The sequence below is a fragment of the Mya arenaria genome, chromosome 4 (assembly GCF_026914265.1).
Source record: "Mya arenaria isolate MELC-2E11 chromosome 4, ASM2691426v1".
Taxonomy (NCBI): domain Eukaryota; kingdom Metazoa; phylum Mollusca; class Bivalvia; order Myida; family Myidae; genus Mya; species Mya arenaria.
The window spans coordinates 63612192-63632433 of NC_069125.1; the positions used below are offsets into that span (position 1 = coordinate 63612192).

Consider the following 20242-nt stretch of genomic DNA (forward strand, 5'->3'; position numbering starts at 1 on the left):
GACTCGAGAGGAAAACGAACTAAAAGGCACGGCTAAGGTTAGGATCCCTCGATAATATTGGCCTGTTTTGACGATTAGCAACACTATTCATGATTGTTGTGTCAAGTTGGTGCAATATAAATGTGTATTGATCAAAAGTTATCCGTCTAGAAACCCGTTATGACGTATTTGCCTTAAAATTAGTATTTATGCACAATGCTAAGGAGCAGTGCACGCAAATAAGTGGCTAAGGTTAGGTGCCATTTATTGAGAGAGGCGTTCATTACCTACGGTAATTTTGTTTCCTGTTTGTATCTGTTCTTTCTGAGAGATTAAAGATTTCCGTAACACTGTGCGACATCATCATTATCCGGATGAGGTATTTTGAAACTGCCAAATCTGATTTCGCTGTGTTTTCATCTAGATACAGTTGAGAAAAAACTACAGTGACGCGATGTTGTGGATGAAAATCGTCTATTTTGTAGTTTTTGGTGTTCCTGTTTAAATTTGAGGATGCATTAAAACAAGTAATAAAGAAATATTCACATTCATATTTAATCAATCGTTACCAGAAGCGAAACTGATCGCACTTAATTAGTACTTAAATTGCCAACGGTAGATCGGTCTTGTCAAAAATGTTGACAAAAGATTGTAATGATGATAAAGGTTTAAAGTAGATGAATGATGTTTCCTGTATACTCGTATTTGAAAATAATGTCTGGCTCGATCAAACATAGTTTAAACGGTTACAGGCATAGGACGAATACTTTACAGGTTGTTAAATAGGGCCGGTCTAGAACTGTTATGTTTGTTGTGTCACTAAACCCTAGTTTAAAAAATGTTTCATGGAGATCCAAGTACCAATGGGTGTGGAATTTTCTCTAGCAGGTTTTTCACAATATGCCAGTGTCTAAACTGGCTTCCATAATTTTAAATCGCTGAAAAACTCACCTTTTACATGGGCGCCGCCATCTTGTTTGAATGCTAAGGTTAAGCTCGATTCTCCCCCCTGACTATGGAATGGTATTTAGGAAAAAATTGCATTATGATTGATGACATTTGTATTATGCTTGATGACATTTGTATTATGCTTGATGACATTCACGTTCAAGTAATGAAACTTACAATATGCATTATGACATGTCGTATTGCATGATGGCATTAGCATTCTGCATGTTGACATTCCAATCCTGTTTAGAGCAATTTCAATTACACCATTATGTACTAACTTCACTTTGTTTAAATGTCTGTGAATATCATTTAATGAATGCATCTTTAATTACAATCTACATAACTTCCTTATTTTTATCATAAAGTTCGAAATTTGACGAATCCGAATAGAAATACAAGTACGCACAATGCATCAATCACCAAGCATTATAGAACTATCCGAATGAAACAGTCCAAATAAGACAAGCCGAATGATGCAAGCCAAATGAACTAACCATAATGCGGTTGCCAAGAAACAGGCATAACGAATTATGACAGCAGGGGGCGCTGTATGCATATTCATTTGTTTCCGTACATATTCGGAGTGATCGTTCGTTTTGTCCGAACATGTTCGGAGTTTAACGTGTTATATACATTGCAGTTATTTCCCTTTGTTCTAAATTTGTCATAGCAATTAGTATGCTGTATATCTATATTTCGGCTGAAAATATTCAATACTTAAGAGTCTCATTTTCTGCATCTACTTATAGCATGGCATTCTCAGCTACACCCATAACAAGGTCATAAAATGGATCAACAGTTATTACCAGAAATTCTACCGATTACAGATGCTACAAGGGACAGGATCTTGCAGTTGGCCAATAATATTTCGAACCACCGCATGGAAAATGTTGAATATGAATTTGAGTCTATAATGTCTGTTTTAACCCAGCTGTCATATCATATTGATGTTTCATCTGTTTTGGACAAAGTAAAAGATGCCTTTGACGCTATAATAACGAGTACTAATGGCAGTGAAGACAGTGCTGTTACTTATGGTACACCTGATTTGGTGTATACGTTTAATAAAGGTAGACCCTCCTTTAACATCCCAGAGGAAACACTTGTCTATTTTATCGAAAAGGGGTTTACTGTTAGACAAATGTCAGAGATGATAGGAATCAGTGACAAAACAGTGGTAAACCGAATGGCAGACTACAATCTGTCAATAAGAGGTTCATACTCCTCGTTGTCTGATGAAGAACTCGAGACAATTGTTGGTAACAAAATTTCCGAATTCCCATCTGTTGGGTACAAGTCAATGCAGGGCCATTTGAGAGCTGATGGGATCAGAATTACTGAAGCAAGACTTAGAAGAATCATGAGGGCTCAAGATCCACTGGGCGTATTACTTAGGAATGTTTTCTTCCAAACATATAGAATAAGGAGGAGGACATACTCTGTCAGGGCGCCGATGTCGTTGTGGCATATTGATACCAACCACAAACTCATCAGGTTATAAATGTCTTAAATTTTAATTTTAATTTAAAAGAAATTAACAATTAATGATTATTAATAAAGTTAATCAATTTTATTTAATTGACTCAATATATACAGTTGAATATTTGCACACTGGGTTTTAGCACTGTATCTGAATTATCGACCTGAAAATATTCTGCAAAAAGTACAGTAATAGTATTCACAGATTACTTTTTAAGTATTTTTGATAAAACACTGATTTAAAGAACAATCATGTCATGCAGCTGCCAGGACTCGTGATTTGGAAACATATCAATTTGATTTGATATAAAGCAAGTTTACCACTTGTAAACTGCCAATGTTATTGATTGTATGTCTATTAAACAATCGCCCCTCTTAACCGTACACCTAACTTACCTGTATTCAAACGACTGTTTAACCAGCCGTGTTGATTCATTGATAAAGCGAGACGCTATCGAGAAAGAAATGTTTGTTATGTTTAGTTGTCTCCCATAGATTTCAAATCACGGAAGTAAATTAACGCTGTAACGGTCTTCAAGTAAGTGCATTTATTGATACTGTGAAATTGATTATTAAAGATGATCATGGATACATTTAAAGATATTCAGTATTGTCGTTGTCACTTTGTACTGATTTATAAAATCATATTATGAACATGTATTATAGTTTCACATGGCCGTCTTTGTTCATATCAGTAACGAAATAAGAGCACTAAATGTGATAGTAATAAGTAAAATAACGATATTTCGACCTGATTTACTTATCTTATGGCTTAAACATGTATTGCCAGTAACAGTTTGTCAGCTAAATAAGCAATAGTGGTTCTGTTAATTATGTGTGTATGTTTTATAAAATAAACAACTGGCTACCTTTCTATTATTAAAGAAAATATTCAAGTGTAAAACATGCCGACGCCAGAGAAAGTCCCATGTGTTTCGAACGGCAGATGCCCAAAGACAGCATGGGGCACAGACGATGGGGAAGGGAGTTGCGAAGCTCTGGGTGCTGGTGAAAGGTCAAACTCCTCTTCCGGTAGCCCTGGCAACGTTAAAGGTGGGTCAGCAGGTCGCTCCTTTGCCCGGCTAACGTTATCGGCCACGGATGAGCTGATGCACCACGTGGCCGCGATACAGAGGCTTGGAGATGCCCCCAGAGACGAGCTTCAAGCGGTGAAGGAAACGGTATATACACTGATATTCATTTTGCCATTTCTCATCAGTCTAACGAGTCCAGAACATTTCAAAGGACGATAAGATTATCATAATTACAAACAAGAAATAATAAGCTTTTATTCAGTACAAAATTTAACATGCATTAATATTAACAAAATTTAAATGGAATCGCATTTGGTCAAAATTTCTTCATCAACATGCATTGCTGTTGCCATAACAATGTGTGGTAATTTACTCTTTAATTTTAAAACAGGAACGTGCATACAGAAGTCTTATTAAAACTCTAAAAAGTGGAAATTTAAATCTTCACAAAGAAGTCGAAGCATTAAAAGTGAATGGATCGCCAAGTGATGTCGACCATGAGAAAGGAAGAGCGCAAGCATTTGAGGCCAAATATAGAGAGCTGGCTAAAAGGGCTAAATCTGAGATATATAAACTTGAACAAGTAAAATTGAAATACGAGAATGATGTTAAGATGTCTCAGGACATAATTTCTGATAGGGAAAATGAGATTTGCGTTGTACGAAAGGAGCTGGAGCATGCCGAATCGTTGACAAAACATTTGAATTTAAAATTAAAAGAAACAGAATCAGCACTTGAAAGTGCACTTCAGGACAAAGAAATCCTACAGAAGGCTTTGCGCTCATCGAGGGTAACGCTAAATGGAAGTGGAGGATCACCTAGAGAAGTAGATCGTCTTCAGAGGGAAGTTTCAAAAGCAAATGAAAGAGAAAGAGAATGCATAAAACAACTTGAACGCGTAAGAACCGAATTGAGAGACGTTAAACATGAGTTGGATGATACGAAAACTAGGTGAGTAAATGATGGTTACTAATTGGAAGTTGTACCCCCCCCCCCCCCAAAAAAAAAAAAACAACAACAAAAAAACAACAACAATACTTGAAATCGAAATATTCATAAGGTAAACACCATATTTACTGTGCAAATAAAATGGTGCAAATCTTTTCATTTAAAAGGCACCTGTGTTCTAATAGTTGAGAGCTACTTAATACATTATTTGCATTTAAATACGACTGCAACCGTGAACTATTTTTCTAGACTAAGCAAGTTAATGGGTCAGAAGTTGACGGACGCCAACCCGAACATCGCGGACCTGAGCGACAGAAACAGGCCCACCAAGCTGTCGGAGCGCTACTCGGAGCTGTACGACAACCAATGGACGGACGCCTTCGAAACGCTCGATAAAGTATATGCAGACGAGAAGGAAACTATTGGCAGACTGATCAGTATCCTCTTGGTAAATCAATTATTAAGTGTTCATAACTTAGTGTCGGATTCAGTTGAATCACTCTTCATGCTTTAAATGCATGTAGTTTATATAAAAACTTTATATATTTAAATATTCAAAGCATTGAACACCTTTACAAATGAATTATGCTGATGTCTTTCTATCGATTTCAGGAAACGTCGGCATTCTGTATGAAACAATCGCAGAGACAGATGGCAAGGATCAAGTCGGCTGTCATTGCATCTGACGACAAAGTAAAGAATCTAGTAATTGTTTCAAGCAGTAGAAATATAATGGTCCTTATTTGTGTTTCGCAATATGTCTTTATCTTTTCTTTATTAACTGTTTACTTTTTTAGGATTTAGCATTACCAATCCCTGTAAGCAAACAACTCAAAGATTGCCGTAAAGCTGCCGCTGAAACTTCTGCCCAGAACATGATACAGGTCTGAGAGTCTATATAGAACAATTTATTTCATTTTCATTCCAAATAATAACATTCTCTGTATCATAGAAAACGTCGAGCTTTTTCAACAATTAGCATTCATGATTAACTTCATACTGTAAACTCATATGCACCTTGTTTTTTTATGAATTAATAAAATACGGTTTGTTTGGCAGAAATACAATCGTCAATTACGTCAGTCAACATCCAAAACAGCAAGAGATGCTGTCCGTGTAAAAGAATTTCTTGAAGAATGTTTTTACGTTTGCTGGTTGATGAGCATACAAGACCCACCGGTGGTTCTTGATGAGGATTTTCAGTCTGGAGGCAGGTTTGATTCAGAGGTATACAAGGCCTACACAAAGAGTGGTCCCACAAACGACTTTCTTGTGTGGCCCGCTATGTTCCTTCATAAAGGTGGCCCTGTGCTGTGCAAAGGCGTTGCTCAGGCTCAGGAAAAAATACAACCATCTCGTGAACATAAACTTGAATTATCGCGAAGAAAGACAGAGAAGCCATCCTCTCACCATCTTCCACCTTCAGCGGCGGTGCGTCCAAGCTCTGTCAGATCTTCATTGAAGCGTCCTGAGTCTGACAAGTTGAAGCGATTCCTTCCTAAATCGGAAAATGCGTCGGTGTATAACCCGATAGTGAGGAATGGACCGAATGATATACATTCGGAAGATGATTCCGGTATAAATACGAAACTGACAGTGCGACATTCATCAGCCAGAAAAATACAAGTTGCGCAGAGACTTGATCGCAATGGACATCAGCATTATTTAAACAGCCAAGAAGGTGAGATAACAACGGTTGACGTTGACCAATACTGTTCACTTTTGGCCCTACATAATAATAGTTACAAAACAGTTGAGAAAATCATGGGTAAAGAAAAGTTCATAAGATGTCACGAATATATAAGAAATAAGTATGGCTAACATGTACATGCGGGGTGCGGATGAATGGCATTTATAGATTGCTCATTATGTCTTACCAGTGTTTAAGTAGTACTTGATTATATTTTGTAAATGTTGATGTATGTCTGTGTTCAGATCAGAAACGTTACGTAAACATTCGGGCAGTTCATTGCTGATCGTACCAAGGCTGTAGCCACCGTACCCGTTTCCAAAATTAAGGAACGTACAATTAGTTTATAGAGAGGAGCATTTATGTAACTTGCCAGTAGTGTTACTGGGCTGGGCATCTTGTTCGTTCTTGCTTTATTAGTATTTGTGTTTAATTTACTTATTACTGTGTTATTGTACATTCTATTTGTATTTGTCTTTTTCTTTTTAATAAACTAGAATTATTTTACTAACACTTGTGCATTATACGACTTTATAACCAGAATATATAAATAAAGGTTAATATTTAGAGTATGTTTTTGTTTGTTTAATGTTATTGTTGAAACGAGAGAGCATGAATATCCAGAGCCGTGGCATGTTTGCCTACGTTCGTGGATATTTATGTTCACATGATGAGTAACGTGTCCATGTGATTACTGATATGATTAAATGATAATGCTACAGTTCGTGCCTTTATATATGGGTTTGTTAAATGTTTGACTAACCTTGTCCCTGTGTTTTTTTATTGAAGTTGCAATGCGAAGAAACCCATTTTTTTTTTAAATTCATGATATATTTGGTTCAACTGAAAGCTAATACCAAATATGAACAATAACTAGCATAAATCTGGTTCATACAATCAGTGATGTAAGTGTTAATCAATTGAGTTTATTATTGTATCATTAGTTGATGGCTACCGTATTAGGCGTTGTTTCCGTTATTTCATGTGTGTGTGTGTTTTATTGTTGATGCATGCAGTCATCTCGTTTTTGCGCCCTTCTTACGCTGTCTAAGCATATCAGACACTTAAAAATGAATGCTGATGTCTGCAATAAAAAGTATTAGCTTCTTAATATTTTAGGATAACGGATAGTTTAAATGATCCAGGTGTCATTAAAGGTTTATATATATGTATGCTTGTATGCTTGTATGTATCGCAAATATTAGTGGGCCAATGACAATCGAGAATTAATCCCATTTTCTTAGCTCCATAATATGTACAGCAGTGTTTAGCAGTAAAAAACCATTTATTTGCGAGGAGTATTTTGTCGGTCTGTATACATGATCTGGTGGAGTTGTCCGTTTTCCCTAAGTCGCTGTTCCAACTGCACTTACGAAAAATAACTATGATTTACAGCTAAGGGTACCGTATATGTTACAATTTTGAAATACAGATTAAGCATTAACGTTAGATTATCTACTTATTTTATTATTTTCATTCTAATATACGAACAAGCAAGCACACTTCAGTATCAACATGAATGTTATTTGTTGATTCCTTTACATCACGCGAAAATAGATGAGAATAGCGTGATTGGAAAGAGGATTTACATAACACCATTATGAATGGCAAAATTAAACTACGTCATCCCGCTGGTTGTACTTTGTAAGATACTGATATAACTGAGTAATCCAGCTATAAACAATTTACTGATTTTTAACAAAACAAAACCCTGAAATTCAAACATCAGTGCTTTTTCCTTTATTTACAACCAACAATTGGTTTGATTTACTATTAATATTCACAAAGCCGCTATAATTAACCACTGCACGACAATCATTGACTAATTTGTTTAAGCAATAACGCCTAAGCAATTTAATTTCGCGCCAAAATGCCACTTGACTACATAGAGGACAGAGCTTTTGAGTCAAATAAGTGCGAATATCAAATATAAATTCATTTTGGTGTTCGAAAAAAGGTTCGAGCTTTCCTGGCCTGGAATCGTTGCGTCTGCTCCATTTTCAGAAGAATGCCAATATGAACCCTTACATATACCAACAACTTTTAGAAAACATACAATGTATTTCATTAGAATGGACAAAATGAGTTCGACATTTCTTTTCTTGTTAACAGGCTTTTTGTTGCGTGTAACATTTATTCATACAACACTATGCACTTTTTATCAAAATTCTGACTTTATATGAACACTGTGACTCATGTATGAGGATATGTGAAGGTTTGTGTACTCAACAAATTGACATAAAAAGGAAGCATTGCACATTTGATTTAAGTCTCTTTAAGTGATAAAGTGATGCCTTAAAGTTTATGAAAGATATTATGAATTGCCGTTTGTTAATATGCACTCGAAATTTGTTGAAGAAGCCAGAGATTCCTGAATGGCAACGGTGTTTGTTGGTCGCCTCTGGGGCCTCGATATTTGTCGGCTAATTTGCAACATATGTATGAGTTGACGGTCTGTCCGAAAAGGCAAACGGTACAATTTTGATCCTAGCAATAATTTTAATGAACATAATTTTTATCATGTGACAATTGCTTTTGTATGTTTCATATGCAAGGGATAGTCGTAATATAGTTTTATCTTTGTTGCAATCAGCAGTAGCACTGTGGTATTCCCGTAACAACTAACGTTTTTGTTTAGAAATCAAAAAGGTCGCCTAAAGGTCGCCTAAAAATGATACAAACAGCAAAATGTGTGTTGATGCCACAAAGCCATAATTACACGTTTATTTGTACATTCTGCAGGATACCTTAATCTAGCTTGAACGGCTCGATACTTTTGGGTTATGATTAATTATAAAGATACAAGACTTTGAGTTTTTCATATGCATATTGTCTGCACGCAACAAAAATCAATCGTATAAAGCTGTTGATAATTAGAAATGTTGTATGGGATGATTTTGCGTTGTATTAAGATGAGTGGAGTACAGAGCTATGTGACCGCTCATTTATTTCCACAGATCGTTCAAGATTTAGAAAGCAAATGAACTTAACACCAAAACTCCAGCTCTTAAAACACTAAGTTTGTTCAAATCATGATTTAGGTCAGGGTTATCCCTACTTTAGCTTGTGGCTTATTTTTTATTTAATATACGCGTTTTGGCGGTATTGCACTAGCTACCAATGACAGTGAGGCTATTCTTGCCACACTTTGGCGATGTGTGAATCAGTAAAACAACTCTTCCCAAATGCATGTATTCGTAGCAAATACAGTATATACTATATACTATGAAACGCATGGCTTTCATATTTAATGTAAAACATTAAATCATTTAAGTTGTGCTTAAAATATAATTAAAATCTTGTTATGTTTTGTAGTGTAAAAACGTGAGACCATTACTATTGTAAAATAAAACTAAAGAACATGTTTGAAATGAAAACAATACCGCCTTTATGAAAAACAATTTTATAAACTGTTTAAAGTAAAAAGAAACATCTGTATATAAAAAAACGTATGCCTTATACCGTGATAACAAACCGCTGGCCACATATAATGGGTATAAAATAACTTGTCCCTAAACTCGTGTGACACGCTGTGGGTTTTTCTTATGAACCATAGGACTCGATTCATCAAAGCTCAGAGAAAAACGTTTTGGAGGATGTTTTGCTAATTGAAAATAATCTGATGTTTGATAAATGGGTAAAATTGAGATTTCTATGACAATTCATTACATTGAACAGTAATCAGTATGACTTATACAACGCACGACATGTACGTAACCCGGCTATGCAATTACCATGGCCGTATCAATGCACGAGTTTCCAATGAAACTGAGGCTATTTTTGTCATACTTTGCCGATGTGTGCATCAGAGGGGCACCTCTTTCGGAATGCATGTATTTGTAGGAAATATAATTCGCCAAATATGTTCTTATAATAATCTGTGGTCAGGGTTGGTCACGCAATGGAAAAAAATCTTATGAAACCAGAAAGTGTAGCTCTTTGCCAGTCACGAAAGGCCAAAAAGAGATCGTCTACCGATAATGACAATTACATGACGCTTTAATCGGATTACGACCGCTCTCGTTTATACCTTTGTTGAGGAACAAAATAACAATATGTAAAGAGCGGTTGCGAGTCTACTTGTAAGTGTATCTATCCGAAAAGGAAGTTGCAGGTGATCTTTACACTGAACCTAGTAAGCTAACCTACCATCACAAAACACTTAAGTCGTGATTCTGTATATATCATTGTTGTTCACCTTGCACGATCCTACGAGTATCTGTATGGCGTAGATCGGGTCATACACTGTGGAGTAGTCCCACGTGTACACGTACCTGAATGACGTAGCACTCAGACGTGGATCACACATGTACTTGCAAGTTCACATAGCGTTTTATAACCTCCCGTATGAGTCTACATAGATTGGTTGGTCGTTTTTTGTGTGTGACTAGTATATCTCTCGTTATCTTAACACTTGTCAATATTTATATTTGGGTGGTTTAGAAGTAAGCATGGGCTAGCCAAGAAAATAGTAACGTTAGTATATTTTATACAGCATTCCGTTTTGTCCCATGAATAACCTTAGTTATAAGGTTAGTGTTAGCCCCACCTTAGCGCTCATTATTAAAAATACAGAGGCATGTATGCATTTCAAAAAATATTAATTGCAAAGGCGTTAAATGTTTTGTGAGCGACAATAGTAGAATTCCTCCACCAAATGTATTCAAGCAATGCCTGGATCTCAGGATCGGTCCAACTCTCGATGAAGTACTGTTACGGATAGTTGGTCTAAATATGTACATTTGTAAATAGTTTGTTATACTATCTTTGTTTAAGCTACGATGGGAATTGAGGGCGTATTTTATGAATTATTCAACGTCAAGGTACTAAGTGACAGGTCGTGTCGAACTCGTATGGATGAAGGGAAAACGTAACACAAGCTTTGAATGAAAATAGGGCATTTATTAATGCCAAAAAGTGTTTTTACGAAATATCGTAAAATAAATAACAATTGTAACACATTCTCTTAAAATTGAAGTTATAATAGAATTACATAGTAGTATACAAGTTTAGTTGAATCTGAATAGCACCTTTTGTTATGATAAAGGTTTAAGTCGGATGCTCATGGAATACACCGAATCAATATGGTGGGTGGGTTCGGTCGTGAAAGGGTCTTGAGTGGTGAGTGAGTGAAACGACGGGCGAGTATTTCGGCAGGTTGGGTATATGGACGGGCAGGCGTGAGAGCGAGGTAGCGAGTGCCATGATATCGTTCATATGATCTTTTCTGAATATCACATAGAAGGAATCATCGCTCAAGCCGTTCAGCACTATCAGTGCTTTGATAAATTCCGTGACCTACTGACAGTCTGCTACATAGAGAAACACGGAATTGGAACGCAATTGGATTATTCACTCGTAGGTGTAAAACCATAATATTATTTTTGTTTATGGGTTTACACTATGTATTGACATGTTCTAGATTTAAAATACATTCTTTCTATCAATAAACTATTTGGTAAAATCAAATTTTGGTTTTACTTCCGGATTGGGATTTCCAGGTAATTGTTTAATGACTTTCGTTTTCGTTTTCAGTACTAGCAAACGTTTAAAAATGTATGGCGATCTTATAAAACTTATGGCGTGTAAATGTCTATATTGTATGTCTTCAAACATGTACTATGATGTATAATAATAATAATAATAATAATAATAATAATAATAATAATTATTATTATTAGTATTATTAGTATTATTATTATTATTAGAAGTAGTAGTAGTAATAGTAGTGGTGGTGGTGTGGTGGTGTGGTGGTGGTGGCGGTGGTGGTGGTGGCGGCGGCGGAAGTGGTGGCAGTAAGTAGTAAAGGTAGTGGTAGTGTAAAGTATTATTAATGTGTTAGAGCTGTAGTCTAGTGGTCTTGCGGAAATACATTATTTTGTCAATCCAGAGGCCCCATCGTCGGCCCTACCTACACATTGAATTATACCAGCAGTATTTGAGGACATGTGTTAAACAGCTTTGACACTTTAGTATGACTTTGTACTAGTACTACTACTACAACTTTTAATACTGACAGTCTGCTATTAGTATTACTACGACGACGAAGAAGAAGTGAGGATGACAAAAAAAAAAAAAAACTTTTTTTCTATTTACCTCAGTAGTAGAGTATTCATACTTTAAACCAAAAACATATTAAATATTGCAACGTTTGATACGGCATTCTAATTATGTATTATGTTGTCATGTTAATAAAAATAGTATGACCGGATATGTTCAAGTTCGAAGGGCTACATTTATTAACTAATGATAACTATAACCTGGGAGTATTTCTTGGTCCCGGCTATTACTTAGTATCGCTATTTGGCCAGTTTATTTGATATCTTTCAAAAATAAGGCTTCTTGAAACAGGAATTTGATATTTAAAATAGACGAAAAAATCTTTATGGCTACAGTAATACTTTTATATCGATAGAAATTTGTGAAATTGAAATGATAAAAAATAGTGATGGTTATATTGCAGTGTACGATATTTCTAACTTTGTTCTCCAAGAGGAGGTTTGTCGTTGATCAAGCAGGCAATTTAAGATTTTACTGTTCCGGATAAAACATAGATACCGGATGCATAATAAGACCATGTAATATTTTCCACCATTGCACACTTTAGCATGGGACACTGTAAACTTTTGACACTCATTTATGATGGAATCTGAAGAATTTGAAAGCTTGCGTCCGAAGACTGCTAGGAACATTTCTTCCCACGCCCCATGTACATATGAATCAACTAGGAGGCGCGTCGTTCCTGAAAAGCAAAGTGATGCAATTGAAGAGTCGATGCAACATGTGGACGCAATACAGAAGCTAGGGCTTACTCTTAGAACTGAGGGCAAAACAGTGAGTATCAATATGGCTGGATTGAAGTATAACTATACATAATTGCATAATTTTGTTCATGTGTAAAACATGCGTATGTGATAATGATTCAGCCTTTTTTGCAATTCCTCTTTAAGTTCACATACAGATGCTGATTAAAACAAAATGCATTACATGCACTTTGTTGATAATTTGTAAACTCGTTTTGCTTATTTTGAGCATGTTTTCATCTTTCTTTCACAATCAAAATTTTCTACTCAAATCATGCGGAAAAAACAACAAGCGATTTTGAGCATATGCTTCGCGATAAGGCCAAAGTAAAAGCCCCTTCAGGGCTTCTTCTATACATTTCAGTATTTGGGAGATTCATATCTTAGCTACAGGCAGTGAAGGAAAACATATGCCAATATATATTGTTCTTAATGTATGTGTTTTCATGGCAAGTAGCCGTAACCCTCTTTAACAAACAAATGGCATAGTCTAAGACATTATTTACGATTTACAGTATTATACTGTACCGATTCCGAACTTTTATAAGTTTTTTTTTAATTTAAAAGCCAAGATGCACTCCTACTCCCCAATGAGCAGTATCACAATTAAAGCAATTGTTTTAATTTACGAAAAAAGGATATATAAATATATGTTTTTATGACGGACAACGTGTTTAAATCGAAAGAAAGGTGCAGAACGCACGGTATTTCTGCCTTATGAGACAGTTCATCAGTGTAAACCTTTTAGGACTCACTAGTCACTTAATATTTGTGCGTTTTCTGCTATTAAATACACGATCATTTTTTTTTATCAGTAATGATGTTTTTTTATAAATATATAAAAAAAAGCTGGACTGCATTTGGTCAAAATTTCTTTACCAACTTGCATATCTGACGCCCAAGTAATATTTAGTAATATTTAGTAATTTAACAGTAAGATGTTTAAGCATTTCCTTTCATTCAAAACAAGAACGTCCAGACAAAAGTGGAAATGTAAATCTTCACGAAGAAGGCAAATCATTAATGAATGCATCCCAAGGTGATGTCCAACATGAGAAAAGAAGGGCGCAAGAATTTGAGGCCAAATATAGAGAGCTGGTTAAAAAAGCTAAATCTGAGTTCTATAAACTTGAACAAGCCAATTTGAAATACAAGAATGATGCTAAGGTGTCTCAGGACATAATTTCTGACAAGGAAAATGAGATTTGCGTTGTACGAAAGGAGCTAGAGCAGGCCGAATCGTTGTCAAAGAATCTGAATTCAAAATTAAAAGAAACAAAATCAGCATTTGAAAAAGCACTGCAAGACAAAGAAATTCTGCAGAAGGCATTGTGCTCATCGAGGGAAACGCTTAATGGAAGTGGAGGATCACCAGAAGAAGTAAATCATCTTCAAAAACAACTTGAATGTGTCCAAGCACGTTTGAAAAATGTCCAAGAAGAATTAAATGATACAAAACAAAGGTTTGTGATAGTATGTATTTGACATTTTATGTCTGTGTTTATCTATGTTTTTAGAATACCTTTGAACGATGTACACTTATTACCGAAATTCTAACTATTGTTCGAAAAGTGATTTTACATTTGCAAAATACTTCCGGCTTGTTATGCACGCACATTATGCGTTTCATAAACCCAGGAACATTTCACTTATCACAACAGCCATCAGCAGTTACATACGGACAGTAAACATGACATTCCGGAATTGAGCGACCGGAACAGACCCACAAAGCTGTCGGAGCGCTACTCGGAGCTGTACGACAACCAATGGACGGACGCCTTTGAGACGCTCGATAAAGTATATGCAGACGAGAAGGAATCTATTTGCAGACTGATCAGTATCCTCTTGGTAAATAAAATACATTTTATGTTCACAATTTGGTTTGGTGCATTAATCCTTCAATAATGTTATTATCTATACATATCTAAATTGCATTTAAAAAATCGAGGCATGGACACCTTTAGAAACGAGATCATGATTACTGTGTTATGTTTTTCCAATTCAGGAAACGAGCGCATTCTGTATGAAGCAATCTCAGAGACAGCTAGCAAGGATCAAGTCGGCTGTTATTGCATCTGATGATAAGGTAAAGCATCTAACAAACGTTTTAAGTAATAGAAATATAATTATCATAATATACTTCTCTTTTGAAACGGTCTTCTTTTTCAGGATTCGTCACTTCCTGTCCTCGTCAGCAAACAACTCGGAGATTGCCGTAAAGCCGTCGCTGAGACTTCTGGCAAAAACATGATACAGGTAGATAACACAATATTTGGATCTTCAACTTTGATTGCCATTTGAAATGGTTACATAAATAAGAATGGTTTTGTTTGTGACTCTTAAAAAATAGTTTGCTCAAATACTTACTTTTGTTACATCGTTTTCGGCATTGAACAAACCTGTTTTATACAATTCACACTGTTAAAAAGATAAAAAGCAGACAGTAAAATTATATGGACTTAGTAATTTATGAAATATAAAATGCAATTATTAAGATAGTGCACCGTATTTGTTGCAGGAATACATATGTCAATTACGTCAGTCAACATCCAGAACTGCAAAAGATGCCGTATGTGTTAAAGATTTTGTAGAAGAATGTTTCAACATTTGCTGGTTGATGAGCATACACGATCCACCAGTAGTCCTCGATGAGGATTTTCAGTCTGGAGGCAGGTTTGATTCAGAAATATACAAGGCCTACACAAAGAGTGGTCCCACAAACGACTTTCTTGTGTGGCCCGCCATGTTCCTTCATAAAGGTGGCCCTGTGCTGTGTAAAGGCGTCGCTCAGGCTCGGGGGAAAATACAACCAATTCATGACCCTAAACCTGAATTATCACGGAGCAAGACTAAGAAGCCATCTTCCCACCACCTTCCAACCCCAGCGACGGCGCGTCCAAGCTCTGCCAGGTCGTCATTGAAGCGTCCTTATTCTGGCAATCTAGAGTGAGGAATGGATCGGAAAATGACTCCGGTATGAATACGAAACCGACAGTGCAACATTCATCATCCAGAAAGCTACCAGTTGCGCAAACATTTGATCGCGATGAACATCAGCATTATATGGACATACCACAAGATAAAATAACAACAGCAGAAGATGTTAACAGATTGCTTACACTTTTGGCCAAAAATAACAATAGTTACTACATAGTTGAAAAAATCATGGGTAAAGACAAGTTCAAAAAATGTCTAGAGTATATTAAAAAAACGTATGGCTAACGTGAACATTCTGGGTCCGGAATGAATGACAATTGTATAATTCACCTGTGTTTAAGTAGTACTTTAATATATTTTGTTAATGTTGATGTATGTCTGTGCTAAGATATCAGAAACTGCTCAAGTGTTCTGGGATTTCACTATTAATCGTACCAAGACTGTTCTAACTGTACCCCTTTTCAAAACTAAGTACAATTATCTTTTAGAGAGTAGCTTTTAATGTAACTTGTCAGTTTTGGTACTGGACCTTTTGTTCTTGGTTCAATAGTATTTGCGTTTGATGTTTTATTGTATTAATTAATATTTAATTATGCATTGTATTTGTATTTGTTTGGCAGGTTTGATTCAGAAATATACAAGGCCTACACAAAGAGTGGTCCCACAAACGACTTTCTTGTGTGGCCCGCCATGTTCCTTCATAAAGGTGGCCCTGTGCTGTGCAAAGGCGTAGCTCAGGCTCGGGTGAAAATACAACCAACCTGTACTTTTCGTGAAGTTTCAATGTGGATGAACCCATTTTTTTTAAATAATTGAAATTCATGACATATTTCGTTTTATTGAATCATCGATCGTACCAAATTTTAGCACTTACTAGCATAAAACTGATTCATACATACAGAGATGCAATTGTTAATAAAGACCACTCGAGGACTTACCCCATTTACAGTAAATACAAACATTTATTTGCGTATATTAGAGTATTTTGTCGGTCTGTTTACATGATCTGTAAGAGTCGTATTTTTCCATACTTTTCCGCTGTTTCCTCTGCAGATGCGCAAAATAACTATGATTTACAGCTAAGGGTACCGTAATCTAGAGGCAGTTGAAGCCTACGTCATGAACCCGGGTTTAAAATGGATGTGTAATCAGCTATCGAATCTCATTGACAAACAACTATTAAATACACACTTAAAATATTTATGCGACAACATTGAAATAAAGATTAAGCATTTACATTAAATATTTTACTTCAGTTATCTCTTTTTCTAATATAAGAACAAGCAAGCACGCTTCAGTATCAAAATGTGTGTTGTTTGTTGATTTCTTTTTTAATGCGAAAATAGATGAGAATAGCGTAATAGAAAGAGCTTTTATATACTATCATTATGAATGGCAAAATTAACGACGTCATCCCGTACTTTGCAAGGATACCGAGGTTAATATGTTAATCCAATTATTTATATTGTATTACCAAAAAGATTTACTGATTTTTAACGAAAACTACCCTAAAACTTTATATATCAGTGCTTTTTCCTTTATTTAGGCCATTTTTTATTAATTGGTTAAGGCCACACCAAATTGATATTTCGTTCCGCGGATTTACCGCTCCTATTTTTTTGAAAATGTAAAAAAAATATTTTTATTTTTTTTGTGCGCCGGCACCTTCATTTTGATCGCCAAGCAGATTTTTTTCAGGTAATAATTTATTAAAAGGCTAAAAATAATCAAGTATAATTTTTCTACGCTAGTTTTCGTGTTTTTGTAAAGGGAAGTTACCGATGCGTAGTGTTTTTATACTGTATATCGATCGGTTTAGCATGGGTTTCAATAAATTCAATCAAAATGGCGGCTTCCGGTATAATCAATGTGGCTCGAATTTTAGAAATTAAATCTAATTTTTGACAATCAATATGTTTTGAGTATGCTTGAAGTCATTGTTGATCGTCTCATGCACTAAAGGATCATTATTTAAAGCAGTCATTATGCAATAAAGCATGTGTATCTGAGACAGGTAGCGATTTTATTGCGTAATTAGTGACTCGTTTTGACTGGAAATCGGACAGGTCAACTTAACTGTAACATGAGTCAATGTTTGGTCCAAATTGATGTATCAAGCTCATTTTTGATCAAATTCTGACAAAACAACAGTTTTGAACAAATATCTTTTCACAAATAGCGATATAAACACTGGTCTGGATATACCTCAACATAAGTAAGCCTAAGTTTATCACCTTATATTTTGTTTTTATTTGCAGCATAATCCGGGATTGTAATGCACTTGTCAATTGTAACCACTGCCCCGCCCACCCCTCGCCCTTGTTCCAGGAGTATACCGGGGACAACAGAGGCAATGGGCTGTGTTTTGACCTTTCAGGTGGCCCTGCAGTGCCTAGTGAATGTGGTTTTGTCTTCATATTGAAAATAGTCGGGAATGGGCCTCACATAGGTATTCGGGGTTGCGGGGCCATTTGGCAGGGATTTTACCAGCAGTGTGTCCCTGCAGGTCGGGTATTTTACCCGGGTTTTGAGAGACCGGAAGTCAAAGTCCCCGCTATTCCGGACTTAGGGGGGGGGGGGGCATATACAATTGGCTGGTGCATAAAAACATCTAAATAATAAAAAAGTACTCTGAAAAATACCCTTGTTCTTTTTGTTTTAATAAGCACATGCCATTGCATTTCCTGTGACAATAAAAACAAAATTTAGTCTATGTTATATGGAGTCTGATGTTTGATGATGCCTGTGTAAGTGATCATTTTTTACAAATCCAAAATCAATCCTAAGTTATGTCTAAATACAGTTGCATAATTATGATGTTAAACTGATTCAGGTAGATTTATATAAGTCGTTTCAAACTTTTTACTAAAAGCAGGGTTATTTACTATTATGAATGATCGTCATATTAAAGTACATTTTAATTATATAAGAAATTAGATTTATCCATATAATGTTTGTACTAAACACGGACGAATAAATAGTATGTTTTCTGACATTTTCCCAATGTCCATTAGAGGTTCAGTTCAAGATGGCATTAAAATGGGTTTTAGGGCAATTATTTTGAACAATCTTTCTTATTTATATTGAATAATAAGGAAAAATGTATTTTTCGCTCTTCGCTCGCTTCGGTTTTTATGAAAACTGACAAACTTTTATTTTATTTTTTTTTCGCTCGCTCGCTCCAATTTTTTTTGGCAAAAATCCGAGGAACTAAACATTAATTTGGTGTGGCCTAACGGATTTTTTTTTTTAAATAATGTTTGACGAGTGGTGTGAAAACAAAAGGATTTCATACTCATACTATTATTTGTATTTTTCATAGCGTTTGTGGCGAAACCCAAAACCAAAAGATCAAAATAACAACAGACAGGAAAGACAAGTTCATAGATACATATGAATGACATTTGAAAAGCTTAAGTACGTTTTGATTTATATGCAACACATTGTTTTCAATGCCTCAATATTATAATGAATATTGATATGTTCTCACTTTGTCATACACATATGTTTGGCTTTATAGTCCAATTTTCTCTCCTACCAATTTCAAATTCAAATTAATGTAATTATTATATATGCATTTTATACACTTCCACCTTAAAATAATGCCACATTTTAAGTCAATATTATTACAAAGTTTCAGTTTTACTGTCACTTTTTGTTGATGTTTTTTGAAGCACATCCTTACTGCCAGAGTTTTCCTATTTGCAACACTATTTCCACATATCAACCTTACAACGAATATGCATGTGTCTCCTTATTGCTGGGCACTACTTCTATACAGAAAAAGCACAATGTAACAAATTTCACTAACTCAATTATTTATTAAATGGAATAAGGAAATGTAAATAATAAAAATGACTTTATATTCAGTAATGAATTCTTTGAAGTTAAGATATTTCACTGCACACACACGCACGCACGCACGCACGCACGCACGCACACACACACACACACACACAATAACTAATACGTACTCACACACTAGCTTAAATGTACGCATACAATAGCTAATACGTACGCACAAAATAGCTCATTCGTACGCACACAATAGCTTATTCGTACGCATACACTAGTTTATACGTACGCACACAATAGCTAATTTCTACGCACACAATAGCTAATTCGTACGCACACAATAGCTAATTCGTACGCACACACTAGCTTATTCGTACAAACTCACTAGTTCATACGTACGCACACAATAGCTAATTCGTACGCACACAATAGTTTATACGTACGCCCACAATAGCTAATTCTTACACACACAATAGCTTATTCGTACGCACACAATAGCTAATTCGTACGCACACAATAGCTTATTCGTACGTACACACTAGTTTATACGTAAGCACACTATAGCTAATTCGTACGCGCACAATGGTTTATACGTACGCACACAATAGCTTATTTGTACGCACACA

At 35.6% G+C, this 20242-nt stretch overlaps 2 protein-coding genes across 3 annotated transcripts; both read left to right on the forward strand.

Moving 5' to 3' along the window:
* Positions 1-2852: 2852 nt before the first annotated feature.
* Positions 2853-6648, forward strand: LOC128230391 (uncharacterized). Its single transcript, XM_052942611.1, has 7 exons — positions 2853-2947; positions 3295-3590; positions 3835-4394; positions 4641-4839; positions 5004-5084; positions 5189-5275; positions 5451-6648. The coding sequence occupies exons 2-7, from the start codon at positions 3315-3317 to the stop codon at positions 6210-6212; spliced, it is 1965 nt and encodes a 654-aa protein (XP_052798571.1). The 5' UTR covers positions 2853-2947; positions 3295-3314; the 3' UTR covers positions 6213-6648.
* A 4741-nt stretch (positions 6649-11389) lies between these two features.
* LOC128230134 (uncharacterized) lies at positions 11390-16683 on the forward strand. 2 transcript variants are annotated; one of them, XM_052942169.1, is made up of 7 exons: positions 11390-11582; positions 12689-12915; positions 13855-14347; positions 14546-14732; positions 14890-14970; positions 15054-15140; positions 15403-16683. In XM_052942169.1, exons 3-7 carry the CDS (start codon positions 13908-13910, stop codon positions 15832-15834), a joined length of 1227 nt encoding a protein of 408 aa, XP_052798129.1. In that variant the 5' UTR covers positions 11390-11582; positions 12689-12915; positions 13855-13907; the 3' UTR covers positions 15835-16683. The 2 variants fall into 2 exon arrangements, with proteins under 2 accessions (XP_052798129.1, XP_052798130.1); XM_052942170.1 differs by lacking the exon at positions 11390-11582 and having other exon boundaries at positions 11868-12915; positions 13249-14347.
* Positions 16684-20242: the final 3559 nt, after the last annotated feature.

Bases quoted from the DNA above. Each gene is read 5' to 3' on its own strand.
- LOC128230134 (XM_052942169.1), top strand. From the start codon at position 13,908: ATGAATGCATCCCAAGGTGATGTCCAACATGAGAAAAGAAGGGCGCAA. The intron at 14,348-14,545 runs GTTTGTGATAGT...TTATCACAACAG, and splicing joins TTAAATGATACAAAACAAAG to CCATCAGCAGTTACATACGG. The intron at 15,141-15,402 runs GTAGATAACACA...TATTTGTTGCAG, and splicing joins CTGGCAAAAACATGATACAG to GAATACATATGTCAATTACG.
- LOC128230391 (XM_052942611.1), top strand. From the start codon at position 3,315: ATGCCGACGCCAGAGAAAGTCCCATGTGTTTCGAACGGCAGATGCCCA. The intron at 4,840-5,003 runs GTAAATCAATTA...TATCGATTTCAG, and splicing joins GACTGATCAGTATCCTCTTG to GAAACGTCGGCATTCTGTAT. The intron at 5,276-5,450 runs GTCTGAGAGTCT...TTTGTTTGGCAG, and splicing joins CTGCCCAGAACATGATACAG to AAATACAATCGTCAATTACG.